Source organism: Gallinula chloropus, assembly GCF_964237585.1.
Source record: "Gallinula chloropus genome assembly, chromosome: 9".
In the NCBI taxonomy this organism is placed as follows: domain Eukaryota; kingdom Metazoa; phylum Chordata; class Aves; order Gruiformes; family Rallidae; genus Gallinula; species Gallinula chloropus.
The window spans coordinates 16,478,307-16,500,477 of record NC_140094.1 but is presented as its reverse complement, the minus strand read 5'-3'; the positions used below and the strand labels follow the sequence as shown (position 1 = coordinate 16,500,477).

The window sequence follows — 22,171 nt, the reverse complement described above, 5'->3', positions numbered from 1 at the left end:
TGTAGTCCAACCCCTCTGCCAGAGCTTAGATGACTGGATCTTTCAATAGACCTTGCCTTCACACTGCTGCAATGTTCTTAGGAGCTGACTGACTCTGTGCCAAGCAAATATTAATAACTGCTTGCTTGATGAGGCTATTTAGAGATTTGGGCAGAATTAGGCCCTTTCCCATGTGTTTTCTAAGCAACATAATGTTTAGTCTGGATTTGGGTGCAAAATGACTTATATCACATGGTTGGTTGGCAAAATGAAAACACTGATTTTTGGTGGCTCTAAAAGTAGGTCATATTTGAGATGAGGCTCTCTGACTTGTCCTCTGGAATTTAGAGGACTAAACTTTTCCTAAAGTCCTGAACATAATTAGATGTTGTCATTCTGACCAGAGCTTCTCTATATCCCACTCCAGAGAGCAACTGGAGAAATGCTTCCTTCCAGTGTGTCTTTGAAGATATCTAGAAGAAAGTCATGTCACCAGCACGAGCTGGTGGCATTCTGACCTACATAGCAGGTGTGAAGCAGCCAGGTTTCTTGCTGTCATTAACTTGCCATTTGTATATTTTAGTGGTCCCTTATTCCCTTTCTGAACAATCTTGGGGTCTTAATTCAGCGTTAACAAAGAAAATAAGGATCAATGATAACTGAGGTCCCTAAGTGCCAAATTACTAAAACTGTTGAACACATGCAAGTCCTGGGAACATGCTCTTAGTTTCACATTTGCTGTTTTATTTATTTTGGATTTGGAAACTAACTAATATAAAACAATAAGAAAAGAATCTGGGTAGGTTGGATTTTCCAGCTCCATGGAGAAAATGCAGACCACCAGGACTACTGTACTGGAAGCAAAGTATTAGAATATAGGTCCATAAAGAAAACCCCAGATCTACCCAGGATGATTCAAGTTCTTCCACTTGTGTGGGTGTCACCCAGCTTGACTGCTGTTGGAAGGGATACTGGCTATTTCCCTTGCTGCAATAAAAAACATTCTGTTTCTGGATAGCCTGGTGCCTAATGAGAATGTCAGCCTACTGGTAGGTGGTCAGCATTTCTCATGCAGAAATTGCATGTCCAGTCTGGAATTGCTTCAGGGACAAGTTGCTTGCCAGAATAATGAGCCAACAGGCACTGTTCTCTGTAAGATACAGACAGCAGGTGTTTGTGTCTCCTAAGGTTTTTCACCAGTCTTAGTATTTGATGTCTTTAGAACACAGTGAAAATTATGCTCTTTTCTTCCATCACTCCTTTAGCATCTCCCAAAGAAAAGCATATTTTGTGAAGACTTTAGTACTTTCTAATGAAAAGCCTTATAGAACTTCAGCAGAATAAATAAATTTTTAATCACTTATTTAGAAGTATTTTTCTGTTACAGATAAGAGTTAAGAGTTAGCATTCACACTGTGAAGCTTTGGATCAAATGTATCACACCCCATTAATTTAAGTAAATATTTGCATCCTGTGTGCTACTCTGAATGGGTGTTCGAGGTCAATGAAAAGAAATTCTTTAGAGGAGATGATCAGCTTTAATTTTTAAACCTTAGAAGTTTGTGTTCTTTTCACCTTTGTGTTTCTCATGCCTCATCTGCAGAATGCTCCTATCCTGAGTCCCAAAGCTGTCTACAAAAATATGAACCAAAAAAAAAAAATTGGCACTAATCATTGGCATTAGCTGGAGAAATTATTGGCAAATACAGCTGTCTCCTCTTTTAGCCAATGGCAATGTGGTATTTTTAATTCAATAAAGTATTAAAAAAATCCAAATGTAAAAGTAATAAACATTTAAGGGTAAATATTTGTTATGAAAAGGAAATACAGTTCAGGAAATGAGCCTGTTCAATCTTTTTATGATTACATGTGTCTACTGTCTATTTTCTTATTTAATAAAAGAGTGACATTATAACATTTCATTGGAGACTGTTGAGCTACATAATTATATCAGGCAAACTAAGGACCTGTATTCAAAAATGCCATGCAATTAGGTTGTAGAGCAAATTTCAGAGATTAGATTAATCCAGAATTTTGACATTTTGAAGCAACTGCACAAGCTTTCTGGGCAGTTAGCTCTTTCCCTTAAAGGCATCAAAGCCCAAGGTTTTAGAGGAATGTAATCTTTACCTTCACAGAGTCAGATGCCTAAATGCTTGGCAGTGTCTGGACCTCAGGCACTGGTTCAACTAGATAGTTAATCTGTGAATATTCAACCTGATCTGGATATTTCAGATTGCATCTCCAAAATTCTTCTTCCATGTTTGTTTTTAATGATAACTCAGATGCCTCAGTGCAAAGTAGTAGCTCTCAGAATTCCAAGTTTGCCAAACCAACCATCCTGCAGCTATTCTGCTCCAAATTTGCAGAACAAAAATGAAAACATATGAGGTAGGCCCAGCTTTAGGCATATTATATTCTTGAGCTTGGACATTGCACCTACATTTTAATACATGAAAAATTAAGAAAAATTAACTAATTAACAGCGTAAGGAGATGATAATGAGCTTAGTCATAGCCTATTGTTGGAATCTGTGACCTCTGAGTTGTTATAGTTTAGTATCTGGTTTTGTAACATCAGTGTTAGGTGAAAGTTACTAGTGCATGCTGCCTGTTAAGGAGCTGTGGAATCAGCCTTTGAGGTGGATGCTTGTTAGGCAGGGAACAAGAATTTATTTGAGAAGCACTGTTTCTGTTATGATACTGTATGAATAATAAATGGCAAGCTTACCTGCCAGTCCCTTGAGGAAATGCAAGTCCCTTTTGGTTTTATTGGTTCGATATACATCCAGGGAGCTGGTTTTGGATTAACTTTACCCTGAGTGGTAGATGGTGAGTCCTTGCTCATCATCGGGAAAGTAAATGTTTTCATGGCTCTGCAGAAGAATTGGAACTGAATAGGGAAATAGAATTCAGGCAGTTCTTGAGTACAGAAGTTTTCACACATAATGAATATTTCAAGGCCCTTCACTGGTTCTCCATATCTAAGTGACATAGTTTTCTCCAGTGGAGGGATCAAAAGGGCTTTCACATGGTGCTTTCTGTTAATCTTTCCCATTGCAAATGTTAGGCATTGTCTGATCCATGAGATCACTTATCCAGCACGACATATAAATGTGCCTTTACCAAAACAGACCATGCAGTGTGAGAAGAGCTTTTGGACCACCTCAGACTTCTCACAGAGACCTTCATTTTTGCGGGAGAATAGTTGCGTTTAGCAGAAATTCAATAGATGACCTCGTCATTCTCAAGCTCTGAGCAAAATCCTGGTAGGAGTTATCATTGTACCCCAAACACAAGAGATCTTTTGGGATTCTGGTTGCTAAGTGTTGACTTGAGTCCAGGGCCAACATGATCAGTTGTGGAAATTACTGGAGGTTCAACCTGTCTGACCTCTGTTCTTCAGCTCCACACTGTGCTATGAATCAAGTATTGTGAATTCATTTGGCCCATACTCTAGAGGCAGCAAAATGCTTCAACCCCACTCAAGTGATGAAGGCTTCTATGAAGAGCAGGCTTTAACTCTATGCTGACCTCTTTGGTTGCAGAGCTGTCAGAGAGAGGAAAAGCACAGCAGGTTCCTGCTGAGTCTCTCACAGAGCAGCGATGGTGTTTCTCCCCAAGAAGCGCCTAAAAACGCATCGTTCATAACCTCACAGGAAAATATGCTGTGTATTTAATCAGAACCCTGGTGTATTTTTCAGACTGGCATGCCCACTAACAGAGGCTTTTGCACTGAAATTATATTTATGGAAAAAATGTGATTTCTATCTCTTGTATCCAGTGTTTGGCTTTTTGGTTTATATGCCTTTTGGCTTATTTATTATTAACACATTTTTGCGGGTTTTTACATAACCATTATCTTTCAGTATTGTTTTGAGTCAAAACTGTTCTTAGGCTAAAATGGCATGTGGAAAGAGATTAGCAGTGCTACAAAGAGCTTTTTTTCTGCAAAGGGGACACTGTCAATTCAGATGTAACTAGGAATGTGGAGTTTGACATGACACTGGTTTTAGAAAAATAGAAACAGCTAGGATTAGCTCTGCTGTTTGTTCTTAATTTCAAGGGGGGTTTAAAAGCATATCAGTATCTCCCAGTATCTACACACATGGAGCAACAGCACAGAATTGGAGGGCAAAGTGATTGCAAGCCAAAGGAGACTGGCTAGATTTCTGGGCTTAAATGTAAAAGGAAGAGGAATCAAATAAACTAAGTAAAGCAAAAAACACCGATTCTAACAATCAAGTGGATTTTACATACCCCTTCAGTTTTCCTATCTGATGTTTTGGTGGCAATTGTGGGTCTTGCTGCGCCCTCGATCTTGCAAAGAGACTGTCGGAGTAGACTTGGACTCCAGGCATGTGAATCAATGGGCCTCTGTTTGCTTTTCCTTCACAGAGTCATTTGCAAGACCAGGCAATGATAGTGAGCCCTATTATTTAGTAATGTATAGAATATTTACGAGAGCGTGGTAATTAGGTTGAGAGCTGATTTATCCTGAAAAGAATAGGTTGCACTGTCATTTTCTATACAATCTGATACTTTATCTACATAAGTTTCCATTACACATTTTAGCTTTTATATAATAGCTGTAATAATAATAATAACAATAATAAATAATATTTGGAAGAGGATGGGTTTGGCTTTCTTAAGGCTTGCAGGGTAGAAGCCTGGAAATTCTGAAATATAATTTTATTTTCTTTCTTAGAAGTAAAAGTAACAATTTACCTAATTGCCATACTGTATTTTATAGTTTTCCTAATGTAGGCTGTTAAAATTCAGACTATTTTCACATTGCCTGTTTCATATGAAGCTGAAGTGTCCTATTTCACTGCTTCTGTATGTTGCAAAAAGAACTTTTTCTCTTTATTTTCAGTGGAAATAATTTTTGTTTAAGGGAGAGAGAGAAAGAAAGAGAGAGAGAAGCAGAGTTCCTGCCTGGGCAGCACAGCCCAGTTTACAATTATTGGAATGCTTTAGAAATTTTTGTACGTGTTTCAGTTTGGAAGATGGTCAAAACACATTCTGGTGCAGTGGTTTAAAGAAAAATAAAAAGAGAGAGAGGAACCAAAATAAAATTATAAAAATACAATGTGGAAATTTAAGAATATAAAAATAATAAACTTTTAAAAATAATACTGAGTGCCTATTAAGAATCGAGTACTTGAGCTTGGCAATCCTACATTTCTTATTAAGACACAAGGGGAGGGAGAAAGAATTAGTGTAGCCTTGTGATGTGGCATCTACAGCTGAAGTTTGAACTTAACGAAATTAGCCAAAATATGATTGAGTATCAGCCTGAAAATAGTGTATAACAAGCTCGAAGGGCAGTCAGACCTCTCCCAGTGGCCTTCTGGGAACTTCCCATCTGCAAAGCACTTCAAAAGAAAACTCGTAAGCTTCAAACCACATCTGAACTGTGGGTATACGTAGCTATATTTATTTTACTGTACCTTTCTCCTCTTTTCCCATGGCCAAGAAACACCATCCCTGATTTCATTCTTCAATTTTCTCAGGTTTTTGTTTGCTGGTGTTTTTAATAGACAACACTGCCTCTTTAAAAAAATCAACACTTTTCTTATCCTACAATCAGTTGTTAGGGCTGAGGAGATCTCTGGGAGTTACAGAGTCAATATCACTCTTGCAGAAGACAGTAAGAGATAGATGTTGCCAAATTCAAGGCCAGAATTATCAGGCTTTAAATTGCAAACACAGTATTTGATGGAAGTAGTCAGGTTGATGATGAAACTTTCATGAAGCTCTTGTCCTTCCTTCATCACAGGCAGATATCTAGATGATAGCATCACACTGTGAACTCCTAAACCTTTGCTTGGTAGACTACGTGTGGTATGATACTCAGAGCAGGACTTAACATGTGGCATATATAATACCATGCTAAAAACCAAAATGTTTTCTACTCACTAGTGCCTTCTCTGGCAGAATGGGAGTCTTCCACTGCTTGTCTGGCAGGATCCATTCTCATTTATTGAATTAATTGTGACCAGCTTCATTACTAGCCCCTCATTTTTGCCTTTCCGTGCAGTGTCGTTGCCATTGCTGCTTTTGTCAGTTTTTCTTCCATCATGATGTGTGTTCGGGAGGTTCAATCATGGCCTAAATTTTTAAGAGTAGAAGTAGGTTTGAATGTGTTTGGTTTTTGCCATCTGATTTTGAGTCTCAGAGAAGCTGTGTGGTTTTCCAGAAGCCCTGAGCTTCTACCAGACTTGAAAGGTTGCCCTCCTTGAAATATTTCCAGTCAGACATCTCAAACCACTCTTCTCCAAATACTGGTTTCTTGTATCTCCCCCAGATTGGAACAATTTCTGGATGCTGCATTGCACATTTCTACTGTAAATGTAATTAATTCCAGTTTAACTTCCTCAGAGAAAAGGGTGAAGAGCTTGCAGTGGGCCAAACCCCTCTCCAAAGAAGGTTTACGTTTCTCTGTCTCTTACCATCTATCCTGCAGAGCCATTCATAGAGAGGTGATGGCACACTTGGCTAAAGATCCCTGCTGCATCCACACTGGAGAGGTCAGGACTCATCTTCCTGTCTCTAATTGTGTTTTGGGCAGCTCTTGAATAGCTTGGTTTTCCTTATGCTAACATGAGAGGTCTGGATTTTTCTGATTCCTCATCTTTCATCTGCCACCAGTTGATTTCATTCAGACCTGAGTCATCCAGATCTGTCTGTGGAGAGCACCGTGTCATGGTAAATTACTGGTTTTATAAGCTGACAGATATTTTATCTTTCTCCTTTAAGGACGAAAGGGAAGCATTCTTACCTTTTCATTGTAGATCCAAAAGCTCTTGGTATCACTCCATGTATATATATATATATATATAGGTACATTTCATCTGGGATCCCTGTGTTGGTAGTTGGAGTGATGCATATCAAGCCATCTAGCTCAAAGTACCAAACCCATTGTGAGTCCCTTAGTGTTCACTGGGTTCAGTTTGGTTTGTTTTCTCGGACACAGAACATTGACAAAGCTCGGAAATGACTGTGTTGAATTTTTTGTTCTGTTCTACAAGGAAAAGAGTAGCACAGGAAAGCAGTTAAACTCTCAAGGACCATTTCCTTAAGAGTTCTTTAACTGTCAAGGGCCATTTCCTCGAGAGTTAAAACAATCTTGTTGATTTTATACACTTGGGTCTGATGTTGCTGACTTTCCACTCACACAAGTTTTGAAGAAGAGGCTGTTCATTAAGTTAATGGAGTTGCATTGATGAAGTAACTAATATAAAGGGGAATTACCTTGAAATTTGTTTGTTGGCAGGTTATTTGGGCCCGTTAATCCAAAAAGCATAATGTGAACTTTTGCTTTTGTATCATAGAATCCCAGACTAGTTTGGGTTGGAAGGGACCTCAAAGCCCACCCAGGGCCACCCGTTCCATGGGCAGGGACACCCCCCACCAGCCCAGGGTTCTCAAAGCCCCATCCAACCTGACCAGGGACCCAGGGGCAGCCCCAGCTTCTCTGGGCACCCTATGCCAGGGCATCCCCACCCTCACAGGGAAGAATTTCTTCCTAATATATAATATAAATCTCCCCTCCTGCAGCTGAAGGCCATTCCCCCTTGTCCTGTCCCTCCCTGCCCTTGCCACCAGTCTCTCTCTAGCTTTCCCAGAGCCCCTTGAGGGACTGGAAGATGCTGTAAGGTCTCCCCAGAGTCTTCTCTTCCCCAGGCTGAACCTCCACAGCGCTCTCAGCCTTTCTCCAGAGCAGAGGTGCTCCACCCTCTGAGCATCTATCTCCATGGCCTGCATGGGACTCGCTCCAAACAGCTCCATGTTGTTCTTATGCTGCGAGCAGCAGAGTTGTTTTTTCTGAAGAAACAAGGTGATCACCAAGTAGTTAAAACAGGGAAATATTTTTAAAAGAAACCTTTTATAATTGAATCTAAAAAGATTGTATGATTGTTTTTGTAATACAGTCGGAGACACTTTCTGTCCAACAGTAAATGTTGTAATTAATGGGTAAAATAGCACATTATGAGTTTGTGGGATTGTTGCACTGCTTTGTTGAAAGGAGAAGTTCCAGGATATTGACCATTGACTGAATATTCCAGGATGGTCCTTGTGATTCTTTTTCAAACCTTCCTTTGACGTTTGGATCAGGTCTGTCATTTGGACACAGATGCTTCCACTGTGGAACCTACCAATTGCTCCTGGGAGTATCAGCTCTAGAGAAAGGTCAGCAGCTGGCCACTGGTATGTGTACTCAAACTTCACAGTCCCCTTGTTTGAGTCAGCATGTGGCTCCTTTCATCTAGTTTTCAACAACAAGTTCCACCTAACAGCGGTTGCAAACAAGGTGCTCACCTCCCTTGTGGTCCATTGTAGATTGTCAATTACTTCTGCACCCAAATCAAAAGCAGTGAGGTGTGTCAACTGGGGGCATTGTTTCTCTCACTTCCTTGTGTAAAGAATTCCTTCTCAGAAGCATGCTGTGAGGTTTCAAGAACATATACATAGTGTTTTGAACAGGAAAGCATGTGTAAACTGTGTGTTTATTGTACTTAATAGGTGTTAATTAGGATTCTGTTTATGAGCATGTTTTGTCTCATGGTTAGCTATGGGCCAAGCCAAAATCTCGGCCAAAGAAAAGAGATACTAGTGTTTATAAGCATGCCTGTGTGTTACGTGGTCTCTTGCTCCTCTTCCTAAAGGATATTTACTCTCAAATCCTTCTTCATAATCCCTTTGGTTTGACAGAATAATTGGTTTCATGGTGGTTTAATTATGCTGCCAGAAATAAGAGGTTCTTCTTCTCAGTGGGCAGTCAGCAGCAGGAGCAAATCATTCTCAGGAGAAATAAGCGTTTCTTTTTTTGGATGAATCCAAGGTGAGGGAGTGAATTTGTAGGGAAAGAAGCTTCTGTTGTGTTGTTCCTTGATGGGAAGGACACCTTTATTCATTGGATTCTTATGCTTTGGAGATTCAGAAACTCTCCCTTGCAGGTAATAATCTGAGGCTTTGACATAGGGGGAGTATTGTGAGTCCTTTTCTTCTCCTTGAGACCATATGAAGTCATTGGGCAGAATCACACTGAATTTAGTAACAGTGGTGATGCAATAGCTAACCCAGTAACTAGCAAACTCGAGACTCACTGCCTGTGGGCAAAGAACTGGCTGAATTCATTCTGGCTTCTCCTCATTTCCAGCTGCAGCACTGAGTTAAAGAACCTAAAATAGATCACTTCCCTCCAGCCGCGTGTGAGTGGTCGTAGCGCTTCACACGCTGCGAGCCTGTGCTGGCCCACGTGTGGGATGGAGTTACACGTAAGGTAAACACCATCTTCAGAAACGCTGTGTGTTGTGAAAAAATGGGAAAAGCTGTGAAAGGTGGGAAGGCCCACAGCCAGACATGTTCCTGGGAGTATCCCAGGAGTTGTTTCTGGTTTTACCCTGAAGTTTAGCCAGAGCAGACAGCGTGAGCCTGTGGCTGTGACGCTGAGCAGAGGACTGCAGAGCTCCCAGCAGCGGTTTTCCTTGTTTCCCAGCAGACTTTCAGCAAAGAGATTTAATCCCTTTCTGTTCCTCATCTTCCCACCTATAAGAGAGGGATAAAGCTTCCATTATCTCCAAGCTCCCCGGAGTCTGTTTAGATTGCAAGCTCTTTGAGGAAGAGAAAACACCTGGCACAGCAAGGCCCCTTTCTCAAATAGATGCCATTATAATACCTGTAATCGGAAGCGTCCTTCTCCTGCCAAGCAGATATCTCCAAGCTTGAGAGTTTCCGGACTGTGACCTCTCTCAGGATTGGTTTCTAACAGATGTGCAGACAAGTTTTCCTCTCTTCCAGGAATTTTTGAGAGTCTAAAATTTGCACCTTTATAAAAATGTAAATTTTCATGGCAATTTTTAAATTATATTTTCTGTCTGTATAAATTCTTTAAGGTTTCAGTTGAACAAGTATTTAAATTAAAAAGAGAAAGAAAGAAAGAAAAATTTACAACAACTATCTCGCTTTTAAAAAAAAAAATTATTTTTCTCTTGGAAATATTTCAAGCTGGGAGCTGCTCCAAAGATGACCTTTCTCCACAGACAGTTTCAACAAATCAATATTTTTCCAGTGTAAAATATCTATCATTGGAAAATCCTAACTGGCTGTAGGGAAGACTTTGCAGGCAGAGACCTGCCTTCTAAAAGCTGGCTGCTGAATTTACAATTAGCAGTAAAATAACTCTTTTGATGGCTTCTTCTGTATCACTGTAAGCTCTGAATTGCCACTCATACACAAGCAACTTCCTTTCAAGTCCTGCCATTTCTCACTTTGATATTTCCCTACAAAGCTGGCTATTTAACTATTAAAAAGTCACTCACTGCGACTGGTTAGCTAAGGACTATTTAATGGGGATTTTTGTTTGGGTTTCTATTGTAGCTGAGGAGGATATATGATCTCTTTTGAAATGAGCTATTAACATGATAAAACATCTTGGGAACATACAATACCAAAGCTGATGGTTTAATCTTTGCTGGGGTATCTGAATGCTGTATTAAATACAGGGGACTGTTGGAGCTTTGTAGTGGTATGGCACTAGAACACAGAGCTGCAGCGCAGTTACCAGATTTGTCTGTAACTGTTTCCTGAAATATGCTTTGCATTTAGTGTTGGGGATCAAACACAGGGATGCTATAAAAATCCTGTGTTTTCCATACCTCAGAGATGGGAAGTTTCAGAAAGGTTGGTGCCGCTAAGAGAGATTTTTTTTCTTTATTTATCTCCCTGTAAATATATATGTGTGTGTGCATGTATGTATATGCACAAACATGTACATGTATGTTAATACTTGCTCCAGTTATACCCAAGGGCTGGTCTCAGTTCTGTAGTTCTGCTGGTACAGACACTCCTGTTTGAGGTTATCTGTGCCCACTGGTCCCCCCAGGCCATGGTCATACCTAGGCATATTAGCACCTTCCACCTTCCTTGGGCTCTGGAGGAATTCTGGCTGGCAATCAAAATGTTACAAAAACCTGCTTCATTTTTATGACTTTTTGTTTCCACCACCACCCCTCCTTCTCCCAGTTTTACATCGAAGGTGGGAATTTAACCCTGACTAATTTACATGCAGGTTGCAATCCAGGGACTCGGAACTGAAGCTTAACAAATAGTGGCATTGCAAAATACACAGATATTTAGCAATGGTGCTCATAGGTGTCTAGAACAACTTCTTAAGGGACACAGTGAATTCCATTACACCTTCAGCCATGGTCTCCTTTCTGACAGAAAGCAGAAGCAGAGAGTTTCCTCCTGGAACCACAGGGCAAAGTTGCTGTTCAGGGCATTCAAGAGATGAGGCTGAAGAGTTTCTCATCATGTTCTGCTCTGAAGCTTTGTGGTTATGTGTGAGAGAGGGGCTGAAACCTAGAGAAGTGGCAATACATGCTCTCTGCACCCTTCTGCACTCTGCACTCTGACGCTTCCCTTCATTTTACAGATCAGTATTCCCCAACCACAATTTGAAAGGAGGCACTGCTGACAGTATGTTCACGAGATCACTGTCCACAACAATCATGGAAGAAGAGATCATCCAGATTGTCACTTAGTTCCTGACCTTGACTTAGTAACAACTTTCAGCTTTACAGCTAGAAAAACAAGTGGTCCTCTCAGAGCTTTACGTTTGGCATTTGGGAAAAAGCTTTTTCAGTTACAGTGGTTTGTTGCCTAGATTAGTCTTCTTTCCATAACACTTGACAATTAATTGATGTACTTTCTGATTTTAGTCCTCTCCAAGGAAGGTAGGGGTTTTGAGAATCTGGGAATTGGGGTGCAGAACAATTAATTTCTCAGTAAGCTCTGAAATGTCTGGCTTGTCAATTCTTCTGTCCCAGTATACCTATCTGCAAAGCACTATGTGGTGTCCTTATGGTTAATTGGTGCTTAAATGCTTTCAGAGCTGTGGGTGAACTGCTAATTTGTCACAGTCATTTAGTCAGAGTTACTAAAGTCTGTTATTTTCCCATATGCTCTATTAGGATGGGGAAAATGTCTTGAAAATTCATTGATTTAGGCTTCCCCTCCGTATTTGCTGTTGTTTGTTTGACTATGACTTTTTGTGTTGTGGTTGATACAGATGTTGCTGAACTGTGCCATCTGCTTCTAGTTTTTGTGAACGTTCTTTTGGTTTAAATAGTGCAAAAACCTCTTTCCAGAAAGAGACAGAGAAATAAACCAGGATGCAGATACCGCTGTGATAACTATTTTGTTTCAGTATGTTCTACATCATCACTCTTGGTATTGGGATTTATCTCGTCTGCACCCTCTGCCATACAGATCTATTTTATGTAGACATACCAACATGCATGTACACAAAACACACATGCACCCACAGCCTCTTACATTACATTGTGAAAGAGCCATAAGGTTGAAGCGTGTTGACTCAACTATTTAATGAGGTGCAATAAATCTTGACAAGACCAGCTGGCACTTGAGTCAGGCTTCTCATCTTTTTACCATTACACTGAAACGTGAACAATAGTGGAAAGAAATGTAACTCTTCTTTTTCTTTTTTTTTTTTTTCTTTGGGTGCTCAGATGTGTAGCACTGTATTGAAATCATCCCCTTGCATGGAATGCAAAGCATGATGGATGCTGTGGAAAATGTTAATGATGTAAAGGCCCCTTTTCCTGGTTCTTTTTCTCAATTTCTGCAAACCTTATTGATCTGACAGATCACGCAAGTGTGGTCAGCATTAATATTCCTGCAACACACGCTGGCTGAGCAGTGTTGAGTAATGATACCCAGAATGTGTTTCAAGTCTGGTGGTGAGATGTGCTGTGCCTCCTGCTGCTCTTGCCCTTCCATCTCACTTTTCACCTTCCCTAGCACGTTGGTCTCTAGCAGCTCCTTCTCACCACCAAACCTTTAGTTACTTCATCCCTGCTTGTCACCAAGCTCCTCTGCTACATGGCACACCATGAAATCCTTTCCTCTTTCTCATTCAGCCTTAAGATCTTCTCTCAAAGGGCATTGCTGGCTGATTATAACTACCACCAGATCTAGCAGGGCTGATTGTGTTTCAGTATGATTAGTTACTTGAGTATCTTTTTAAAGAATACAAGTAATTAAGCACTTTGGACATTTGAGCATGTGGCATGGTTCCAAAGCACCCATCTTGGCCTCCAATATATAATTCTTTTCTAATGGACCAGATTTTTTTCTTGTGAAAAGAAATCTATTTAAATAATGCACTTGTTTTGGGTGGGTTTTGTTCCTGATAATGACATCCATCAATCTCTTTTATGTCCCCAGCCTTGCCATTTAATGCCAGTCTAGCCTTAAAAATTAATTGCTCCCAAACCAACCAGATGCCTCAGGATTCACTTGAGAAAGGGTGCCTGAGCTTTGTAGGGTACCCCATAATGATAGCTGACATATCCAAAAGTAATAACTGCACCTCATTCCTTTGTGATTACAGCATTTGATGTGTGCTGGGCTCTGGTGCCTGGTGGAAGGAGATACATCCTGCAAAACAAAGTTGGACCCCCCTCTGGATGGCACTGAATGTGGCGCAGACAAGGTAATCCAGACGCTCAGTAGCAGTCAGGTTGTTTTTTCCAGTGTTGTCTGTGGAATAATATTCCCAATATGTTCAGTATTTACCATAAGCACAGAGTCACAGAGCGTTAGGAGTTGGAAGGGACCTCGAAACCTCATCTAGTCCAACCCCCCTGCCAGAGCAGGATCACCCAGACTAAACCCCACAGGAACACATCCAGGTGGGTTTGAATGTCTCCAGAGAAGGAGACTCCCCAACCTCTCTGGGCAGGCTGTCCAGTGCTCTGTCACCCTCACAGTGACAAAGTTCCTCCTGACATTCCCATGGAACTTCCTCTGCTCCAGCTTGCACCCGCTGCCCCTTGTCCTATCACTGGCCATCCCTGAGAAGAGCCTGGCTCCCTCCTCCTGACTCTTGCCCTTCACAGATTTATAAACATTAATAAAGTTACAAATATTTTTTTACTGATTCTGTTACAGAAACTGCTCAATTAACAGCCAGATTGGGTTAGGTCTTTCTGATTTTATGATGCATGTATTCTGGTAACCTCTGAGGCCTCAGTAGTCAAGTTCTTGTGGTCCAGGCACAAAACACTGGAGGAAAACCCCATGTCTCACTGCTGAGTGTGCAGACTGGGTACCCTGTGAGTCGTGAGGAAGCAGCTCACTCCCATCACATCTGTTGATTGCTGTCAGTGATGTTCCATGACTGAGGTGGTTTTTTCAGTGTAAGCTAAGGTGCCAGTGTTCTTGGCTATATTTGAGGTAGAAAGTGTGGAGAGCATTTAGGCTGACATTTGGGGAGTGGAGAAAAAGGGGGAAAGAAAAAGAGACTATTTAAAAACTTTGTAGTTTCTAAAAGTAGCTTGAAATGTGTTGAGCTCAATTTCAGTGATGTCCAGTTATTTCTGAAGGATCATTTGTGTTACTGTTACATAGATACTCAGATGACTAAGGCCTGTACAGGCTTTCCAGAATCCAGGTCAATGTAGGAAATTGTTACAAGAGACGCAAAATAAACTGACAGATGAAAATCCAGTGAAAATCACCATTCTGGTAACTGGCTTCAGTGCCATCAGGGTGGGAGGTACTGGGGCTGAGCTGCTGCCTCCCTGACCTGCTGTGCGAAGAGAACTTGACTTAAATGTACGTCCTTAACCTCTGAGACGACCTGTGATACGTGGCATATGGTTCATAAGCATATGTGGTTGATTCTCCCAGCATGGCTGATCACTTGTTAGGCTACAAAGGAACTTGACTGGTTTGGCAACTGCCAACCCAATAGTTACTGGTTTGGGCTTCTAATATTTTTGTATATTGTATGGTGGGGGAGGTAAGAATGAGTAAGATTTAAGCTTGATGCTAAAATGTAAGATTAGAGACCTTTTTCTTGCTTGCTAATAAACAATGACAAGGAAAGCTGGGTCCTGGAGAGCGTGACAAGGAAACTGAGATGAAAGATTTTTAGAAATATGTTTTTCTAAAGACGAAATCCAGGTAATTCTTTCCTAAGACTGCTTACTGTACCAGAGCTGGACAGAACAGGGGAATAAGCCAAATTTGCTGTATGGTCAGGAGCTGGTGCAACCTACATGAATCAAAGGTTGGTTGGGGCTTTAAGCCAAGTTAGGTGCGAAATACCTCAATTATTTTGTACGTACTGCTGATTAAGACATTGCTTTGGGGTGTAATTCCTTGGACCTGGTTTCTCTGAAGAGTGTGGTTTTAAGTCTTAGCACTTAGATCATTTTCTGCTTTATAAATCAAGGGGCTCAATTCTGTCATTTTGTTTAATGACAGAACTCCCTTGAGGGGATTTTGTTTAATGACAGAACTCCCTTGAGGGGTTTGTTGAGGGTGACACTTAAATTTCTGTATTGCTCCCTTTCTCCTCCCACCTTTACCTCCCTGAAAGCTCGAATCTCTAGAAACATGAACATGGGCTTGTTGTAATCTCGGGGCTTCTTCCCAGCCTGTGCTAACACAGTTGCATTTCAGTGGTGCCGAGCTGGGGAGTGTGTCAGTAAAACTCCCATCCCTGAGCACGTTGATGGAGACTGGAGCATGTGGAGCCAGTGGAGCATGTGCAGCCGGACGTGTGGCACAGGAGTGCGATTCAGGCAGCGGAAATGCGACAATCCCCCGTAAGTCTTCCCATCATGCTGATGTCTTTTTGCATGTAGGACTTAGACAATCCTTGCTGCAAGAGTGTAGGGATAGAAATGGGCAACAGAGCTGTGCAGAGGACACAAGAGATTTCTTGTTCATACCATCAAGGACCAAGTCAATATCCTGGAGTGACTGAGTCGGTTCTTTGGAAGTGGCTTGAAGGGTTACCATTGGAAGTGACCCATTTCAATTATTCAAACATAGATACAATTTAATGAAAGACATATAGTTTTGCAGAAAAAAAAAAAAATGATGCTGTGTTTCCTCTCCAGCACTGAGTGAATGAGGAGGGGTTGATTCACAGAATCACAGAATGGTCAGGGTTGGAAGGGACCTCTGGAGATCGTCTAGTGCACTCCCCTGCTAAAGCAGGATCACCTCATGCTGCATATGAAAGTTTTCCCACACAGGGAGTGCAGTGGGTGCTGTTGAGCTCCTCCACAGTGACTACAAATATGCTTTCTGCTTGGGATTGGATTTTTTTTTTCTGATTCAGGAAGAAATGTAAGTGATGTTATTTACCATGTGCCATCCTTAATCCCTCAGGTCAGTTGAGGCACATCTGGAAGTCTTTTTTCTTATGGTAAACCTGAACAGGTTCCCATGGTGGCCATTTAAATGCCCACCCCTGTTTGTGTGCATTATAACTTCTGAGATGAATGAGGGTGCTCACGCTCTTGAGATCAGTCCTCCAAGATGTGTATCTCTAACTTTATTCATATTTTAAAGTTTTCTCCACAGACAAAGCACAGGAAATTTTTATTTTTAAATAGGAATTGAATTTTTGGCTAGCAACAAAGCCACTTTGAAGACATGCCTAAATGATGGATGGGCACACACTGGCTGCTGCTGAGCTGCATTCGTGTGAAAGGGATATTTCTTGTTTATTCCTCTCCTTAAATAATGCTGAACTGCTGTTGCATGTCTCTAACATCCAAGCTTGATTTTTACCAGCTCATTTTCATGAACAAGGGGCTGAGCCGGTTTCTTTGCTGTCAGCTACGAAAAGTCTCTTTAACCACAGTGCTGACCAGCCTAACCCATTCATCATTGTTCCTTAAATTGCAGGAAATGCTCCCTCCAAGATTGCACACTGATTTGAAAATTCTTTTGCTCATATGCATTCTTGGCTGGGGATATACACGTGATCTTCTTTTGCTTCAAATTCCTGGCATGGGCCCACTTCTTCTGCAGCTGGTTTATTCACTGTCCAAAAACATTGGCTAAGGGATTTATCTTTTATTTTATATATATTTGGTCTTGGGATTATTTTTTTTTTTAAACTGGAATCTCTGCTCCTGCCAGCTGACTTTTGAGCCTATGGGACTATCAGTATTTTTAAACCAGTTGCTTCACTGTTTGATTTGGTTTTTCCTCTCTGTAATTTCTGTGAGTATTCACATGCATTACCTCCAAATGATTGTAAGGCAGTGTGTCATGATCCAATTTGCACAAGCAGACTTTTGAGTTGTAATGCCTTGTGTTCTTGTCTAGGCTTGGGACTGTTGTTGAACAGAACAACACTGGCTTAAGCAGAACGTGAGAATGAGTTCTCCACCCCTCCTCCTGTCCCCTCTTGTCATGTAAAAGGGTCACAATAGTAAAAATGGACTTTGATTTCCTCTTCTCTGTTAGTGAGGGGATTCTCTTGGCACAAATACACAGTGGAAGATGGCCATGATGTTGTCTTCCAGGAGATCTCTCACAGTTACTCTTTCAAGCATGTGTCAGGGTGGACTTGAATTGCACTTTATTGGAAATCCTGGGCGGTGCTAGAGCCCGTATTATATAGGGCTTGGGATCTGGGATGACAGGGATCTGTCCCTTCAGATTCTTTTGCAGAATTCTGGGTTCTGCTGTGACATGAGGCCTGAGCTCTGACTTAACTTCCGTGACTTGGGACAGGTTTCTTAACTGATGGTGACGTGCGAAGGTTCGGCTTTGGAAGGTGCACTGAGCATGATGTGTCTGAGTATTATTTATATTTGCACAGTCAGGCAGTTCAAAGGATTCAGAGGACAATCTGTGGTTCCATCTCAAATACCAAAGTTAAATATTTGTATTCTTAATGGGGAACTTAGAGGCACCACGGTGGTGTTACTGTGCCCAGGATCACACAGAATACCCAAGGCAGAGGGAGGCAATCCAAAATGTTTTACCTTCCTCTTTCCATAGCTTGTTTTGTCCCCAGCCTCAAACACTCTTAACAATGGGGATACAGTAAACATCCTCTAAGGTTCTGTTCTCAGCAGTTTGAAACTTAAATAACATAGAGTTAGTTATAACCTGTACCACAAGTAGGGTGTCTGTGCACCTGATAATCTCCATCCATGAAAACCACACCATTTTACACATTTGGTTTTTAAGCATGTAGGAAAGGCTCCTAATCCAGCACCAGGATTAAGCACCTGCAAAATCTATTTATTCTTATTTATGACTCCCCAGAGAAGAAGGAAAACTCAAACTACTAACAATAGCCTGCATTTTCTTTGCAAAACAAAACACAAACAAAAACCCCAAGTAAGCAAAGGCCTTAGACATCCTAACAGATAATTTCTGATACTCTCCTGAACTTGTCTCATAGCTGTATCCCCAGCTGGAACCAGCAAAGATGGATAAAGTCATGTTCTTGCTTTTCCTTAACAGATGGCTATAAAAAGCAGCTCCAGCCAAATTCCAGTTTTTAGCAGTATGGCAGCTCACTCCAAAAGCTTCTTCCCCACTCCTTCCAAATACTCCAGAGCATCTGTTATGATATACCATTTATAGATCCAGAATGGAGCTTCAATAATTTTTTATCAGAGCCATTGAGAGCAGGATTTGACCTCCAGCAAGGAACCTCTGAGAAGAAGGATCCTTCCTGCTATTTCAAGAGTTGCCTTGGACAGGGAAACTCTGGCAGTGGTGTGTCTGTGAGTAGCTGTACTGTTCCTGTTGACCCTGGTTTGTCTTTCCTGACATAGCCCAGGACCAGGTGGGAAGAACTGCCGTGGAGCCAGCGTGGAGCACACTGTCTGTGAGAACTTACCCTGCCCTAAAGGTGTGCCAAGCTTCAGGGACCAACAGTGCCAAGCCCACGACAGATACAGCAGCAAGAAGAAAAGCCTCCTGACAGCAGTCGTCATTGATGGTAAGTTTTTTTCACCTTCCTTTCCTTAAGTTTTTTTCACTTTCCTTTCTGTTCTTTCAGTGCAGCTTCTCAACCCATCTTGATTTGAGCTTCAAGACTTCCATTTGTTCATGAGAAGGCTACAGCATGTTCCCCTTAGCTACAGCCAAAAGACTAATCACAATTAGTTGTTAGTGCTGCCCTTCTGTTCTTCTGGCCTTCTTAACAGAAGGTACAGAGCTGTCAGTTCTTTACTCATCTTTCTGGGGGAGAACTGCCTTACCCACCCACTCAGACAGGGAATCACATTATTTGGGAATGGGAGTTTAAACATTAGAAAGTACAAGTTAATTTGGAACTGAAAAAAAAGGATTCACTGGGACATTTTTATTGTGTGTCAGTTCTGGGCATTTCAGCGTGGTTGCTGGTCCTACTCACTTTCCTTTAATGCTTCCTTGGCTGGATCTTGCTGTTCAGCTGCTATTCAACCAGATGTTGGGGGGATATGAAAAAGAATCATAATAATGCCCCTTCTGCTGGAACAAACACCTTTCCCTGCACTCTGCTGAAAAACAGACAAAGGTGGTTTCATTTGTTCAGCTTAGCAACATGCTTGAACAGAGGAAGGTGGTGTTGAAACTGATACCAGAAGACCAGACACTGGATAAGCCCTTTCCTGTGCTAGCACTGACAAGTTAGGTCTGACACCAGGACAAGCACACAGGCAGCACTTCGTTTCCCACAGCAGACCCTCTAAAACCATGAGTCCTTCAGATGCCCTAAGGGACAAGCTGGTTTTGCTTGTTGTTCCCCTCTGTCTCCCTCCCCAAATGGTTTTGCTGAGTGGATGCACAATGCAGAGCTACTTCCCTGACTAGTTGCAGTCCCAGAAAACTCCCAGCTTTTTCCAGGAGTGAGCTGTTTCCAGACACTATAGATTGCTGAGAGTACTGTAAGTAGGAGAGAGAGGAGAAAAAGCCCACAAGTGATTCAGTGAACTTCTCTGGCCAGTGCTGCCAGAATTAGCAACCTATTGCCGTGGGAACTGCATACTGCATTCAGCTGCAGAAAAGGAATATGCCATGTTTTGGCCTCTAAAGACTGGACAAGCTATTGCTAAAAGACAATAGCTGACATTTTTCCCACTCTCTAGCAAAGCCTCACTCAGCTGAGCCACGCTGCCCTGTTTCCACAAATGCCAATCCTGTCACAGGTCTTGCTGCTACAGAAAGAGAGGCTGTGCAGAGGTGGTCAGACTAGCAGCTTCCTGAACAAGCTGTGCTTCCAACAGCTTTCCCAGCTCCCTCTGCAAGTGAAACCAAATCCAGCCTGGGTGAATTTGCTTTGCATCAGACACAAGGCAGGGAGTTCGAACATCCACAGGATACGCCTGTAGTTCCTCTGTCAAGTGAGACAGATGGACAGATGTGCAGCTCAGCTTCACATCTCAGTGTCACTGTTTATTGAGACATGTTAGAGCACTCAGGCAATGTTTTCCAATACCTTTTTTCTGCATATCAAAGCACCACACCCAGAAGGGTTCAAATAGACACAGAGCCAAACCAGCCTAGAGCTAATCTCCACTGTGCTTGAACTCTGCTTACAAGTATGAGCGAGGTGGGAGCTGATTGCAGAGTTTTGATTAGAAAAAGGCTTGTGCCACTTAATGCACTGTCAAACCTTCTCTCTCATGTCTGATGAGTGGAGGTGCTTGACTGTGCAGAACAATGCATGTTTCCATTTGGATGTCTGTAGGTTCTTCCTTGGATGAAGTCTGTGAGTAGCAGAGTCAGCTCCAAAGGAAAAGCATTACATTGCCTAAATATCTGTTACTTAAACATATGGCAGATGCGGTCAGCAAACCCTGACATCTGCTGTATGCTGCCAGTTACTAATACAAACCTTTAAAAAAGCTTTTTTTTTACTTAACTCCTTCTCCAGCTAAACTTAATAGTAGCTTTTCCAAAGTGAGGTCTAAATATGTAATATAGTGATTGCCATTGACATGGATGAAAAATGCAGCTTTTCTCTACTGTTGTATTTCAAATGAATTTGGGAGTTCTCTTGATTCAGGCAGCAGTTTCCTGACAGAATAGCTTGTAGGACCACAAATATCAATTTAAGGAAGTAGTAGGCAATATGTATACAAGAATGCTTTAAATGTATGTAATCAAGTGTTCTTAGTGGCAAACTGATGCAACAGAGTCAGTCCATCAAGAGTAGAAATGGACCGAAGAACTTGGTCTTATTAAATCACTGGCTGTAGCCTGAATCTTGTCTGAGACATTCACACAGTGACTTGGTCATTTGATTCAGGCTGAATGTTCCCTGTAACAAGCCCATTCTGTTCACAGACAGGTACTGACTGCATGGTTTTCTGTGTCTTAAAAGACCAATCTCATCTCTTTGAATATTGATCTCTCAAAGTGGGCATGAGAGGCACATGTTCCTTCAAAGATGACAATATCCACAGATGCCTTTCCAAAGGTATTCATGGAGGAACTGCATCACCATTGCCTCAAACACTTGTTTGTGCTGCTCCTGAAGGCAGTTGCTTTTGTATTTCTTTTTCCAGATAAGCCCTGTGAGCTCTTCTGCTCTCCTCTGGGGAAGGATTCCCCTGTGCTCGTGACGGACAGAGTCCTCGATGGTACTCCATGTGGGCCTTACGAGACCGACCTCTGTGTACATGGCAAGTGCCAGGTGGAGTAACTTTCTCTTGTTTTATTTCTAGTGGTATGTCTAGCCCAGGGCAGCTGTGTGTATCCTGGAAGGACAGGCATCCCTGTGGGTGGCTGGGAGGCTGGCAGTGAGGAGAGAGGGCAACCCTACTTTATAAGACCCATTGCAAGTGCTCCACAACCCTGTGTCTTGGTCTGGGAATTATGATAAATGCCTGAGGTATGAGGAACAGCTGGGAATGTTCAATGATTACATTTGCTTGTGTGGAGTCATCAGATGGCTTGGGTGGGAAGGGGCTTCTGTGAGGGGAGCAGATGGGAGTGGAAATCTGGCTTGCTTAACTGCTCCATTTTTGGTTATTAGAGGAATCACTGAAAAAACACTAATGCTGCAAACTGGATTGCAAATTGTCATGAGCTTGTTACAAGTGCCAGGACCATGATGCTTTTCAGGTCTACCTGGCTCCTGTCTAGAAATCCTGAGGAAGCTTTTTCAACACCTGAAGCTGCATGAACCAGTAGCTTCCCCTGTGTGATTTTTGTTAACTGTATTTCTAGGTAACACCATGGTGAGTTACCGTAGGGGTCCATCAAAGCCTGTAGTAAGAAAAAGGTTCCTTAGATGTTAGGAAAAAATTCACTGAAAGAGTTGTCAGGACCTGGAACAGGCTGCCCAGGGAGGCAGTTGAGTCACCGACCCTGGATGTATTGGACATACAGGTAGATGAGGT

At 41.8% G+C, this 22,171-nt stretch overlaps 1 protein-coding gene across 1 annotated transcript in view; it reads left to right on the top strand.

The window, feature by feature from the left end:
* ADAMTS17 (ADAM metallopeptidase with thrombospondin type 1 motif 17) overlaps window positions 1-22,171 on the top strand; it is a gene marked incomplete at both ends in the record, with an annotated part of 181,627 nt that overhangs the window by 93,531 nt on the left and 65,925 nt on the right. Inside the window, 4 exons of the mRNA XM_084268070.1 lie at window positions 13,402-13,503; window positions 15,480-15,625; window positions 18,614-18,780; window positions 21,335-21,462. Coding sequence (XP_084124196.1) covers window positions 13,402-13,503; window positions 15,480-15,625; window positions 18,614-18,780; window positions 21,335-21,462 — 543 coding nt within the window. The remainder of the gene's footprint in view (window positions 1-13,401; window positions 13,504-15,479; window positions 15,626-18,613; window positions 18,781-21,334; window positions 21,463-22,171) is intronic.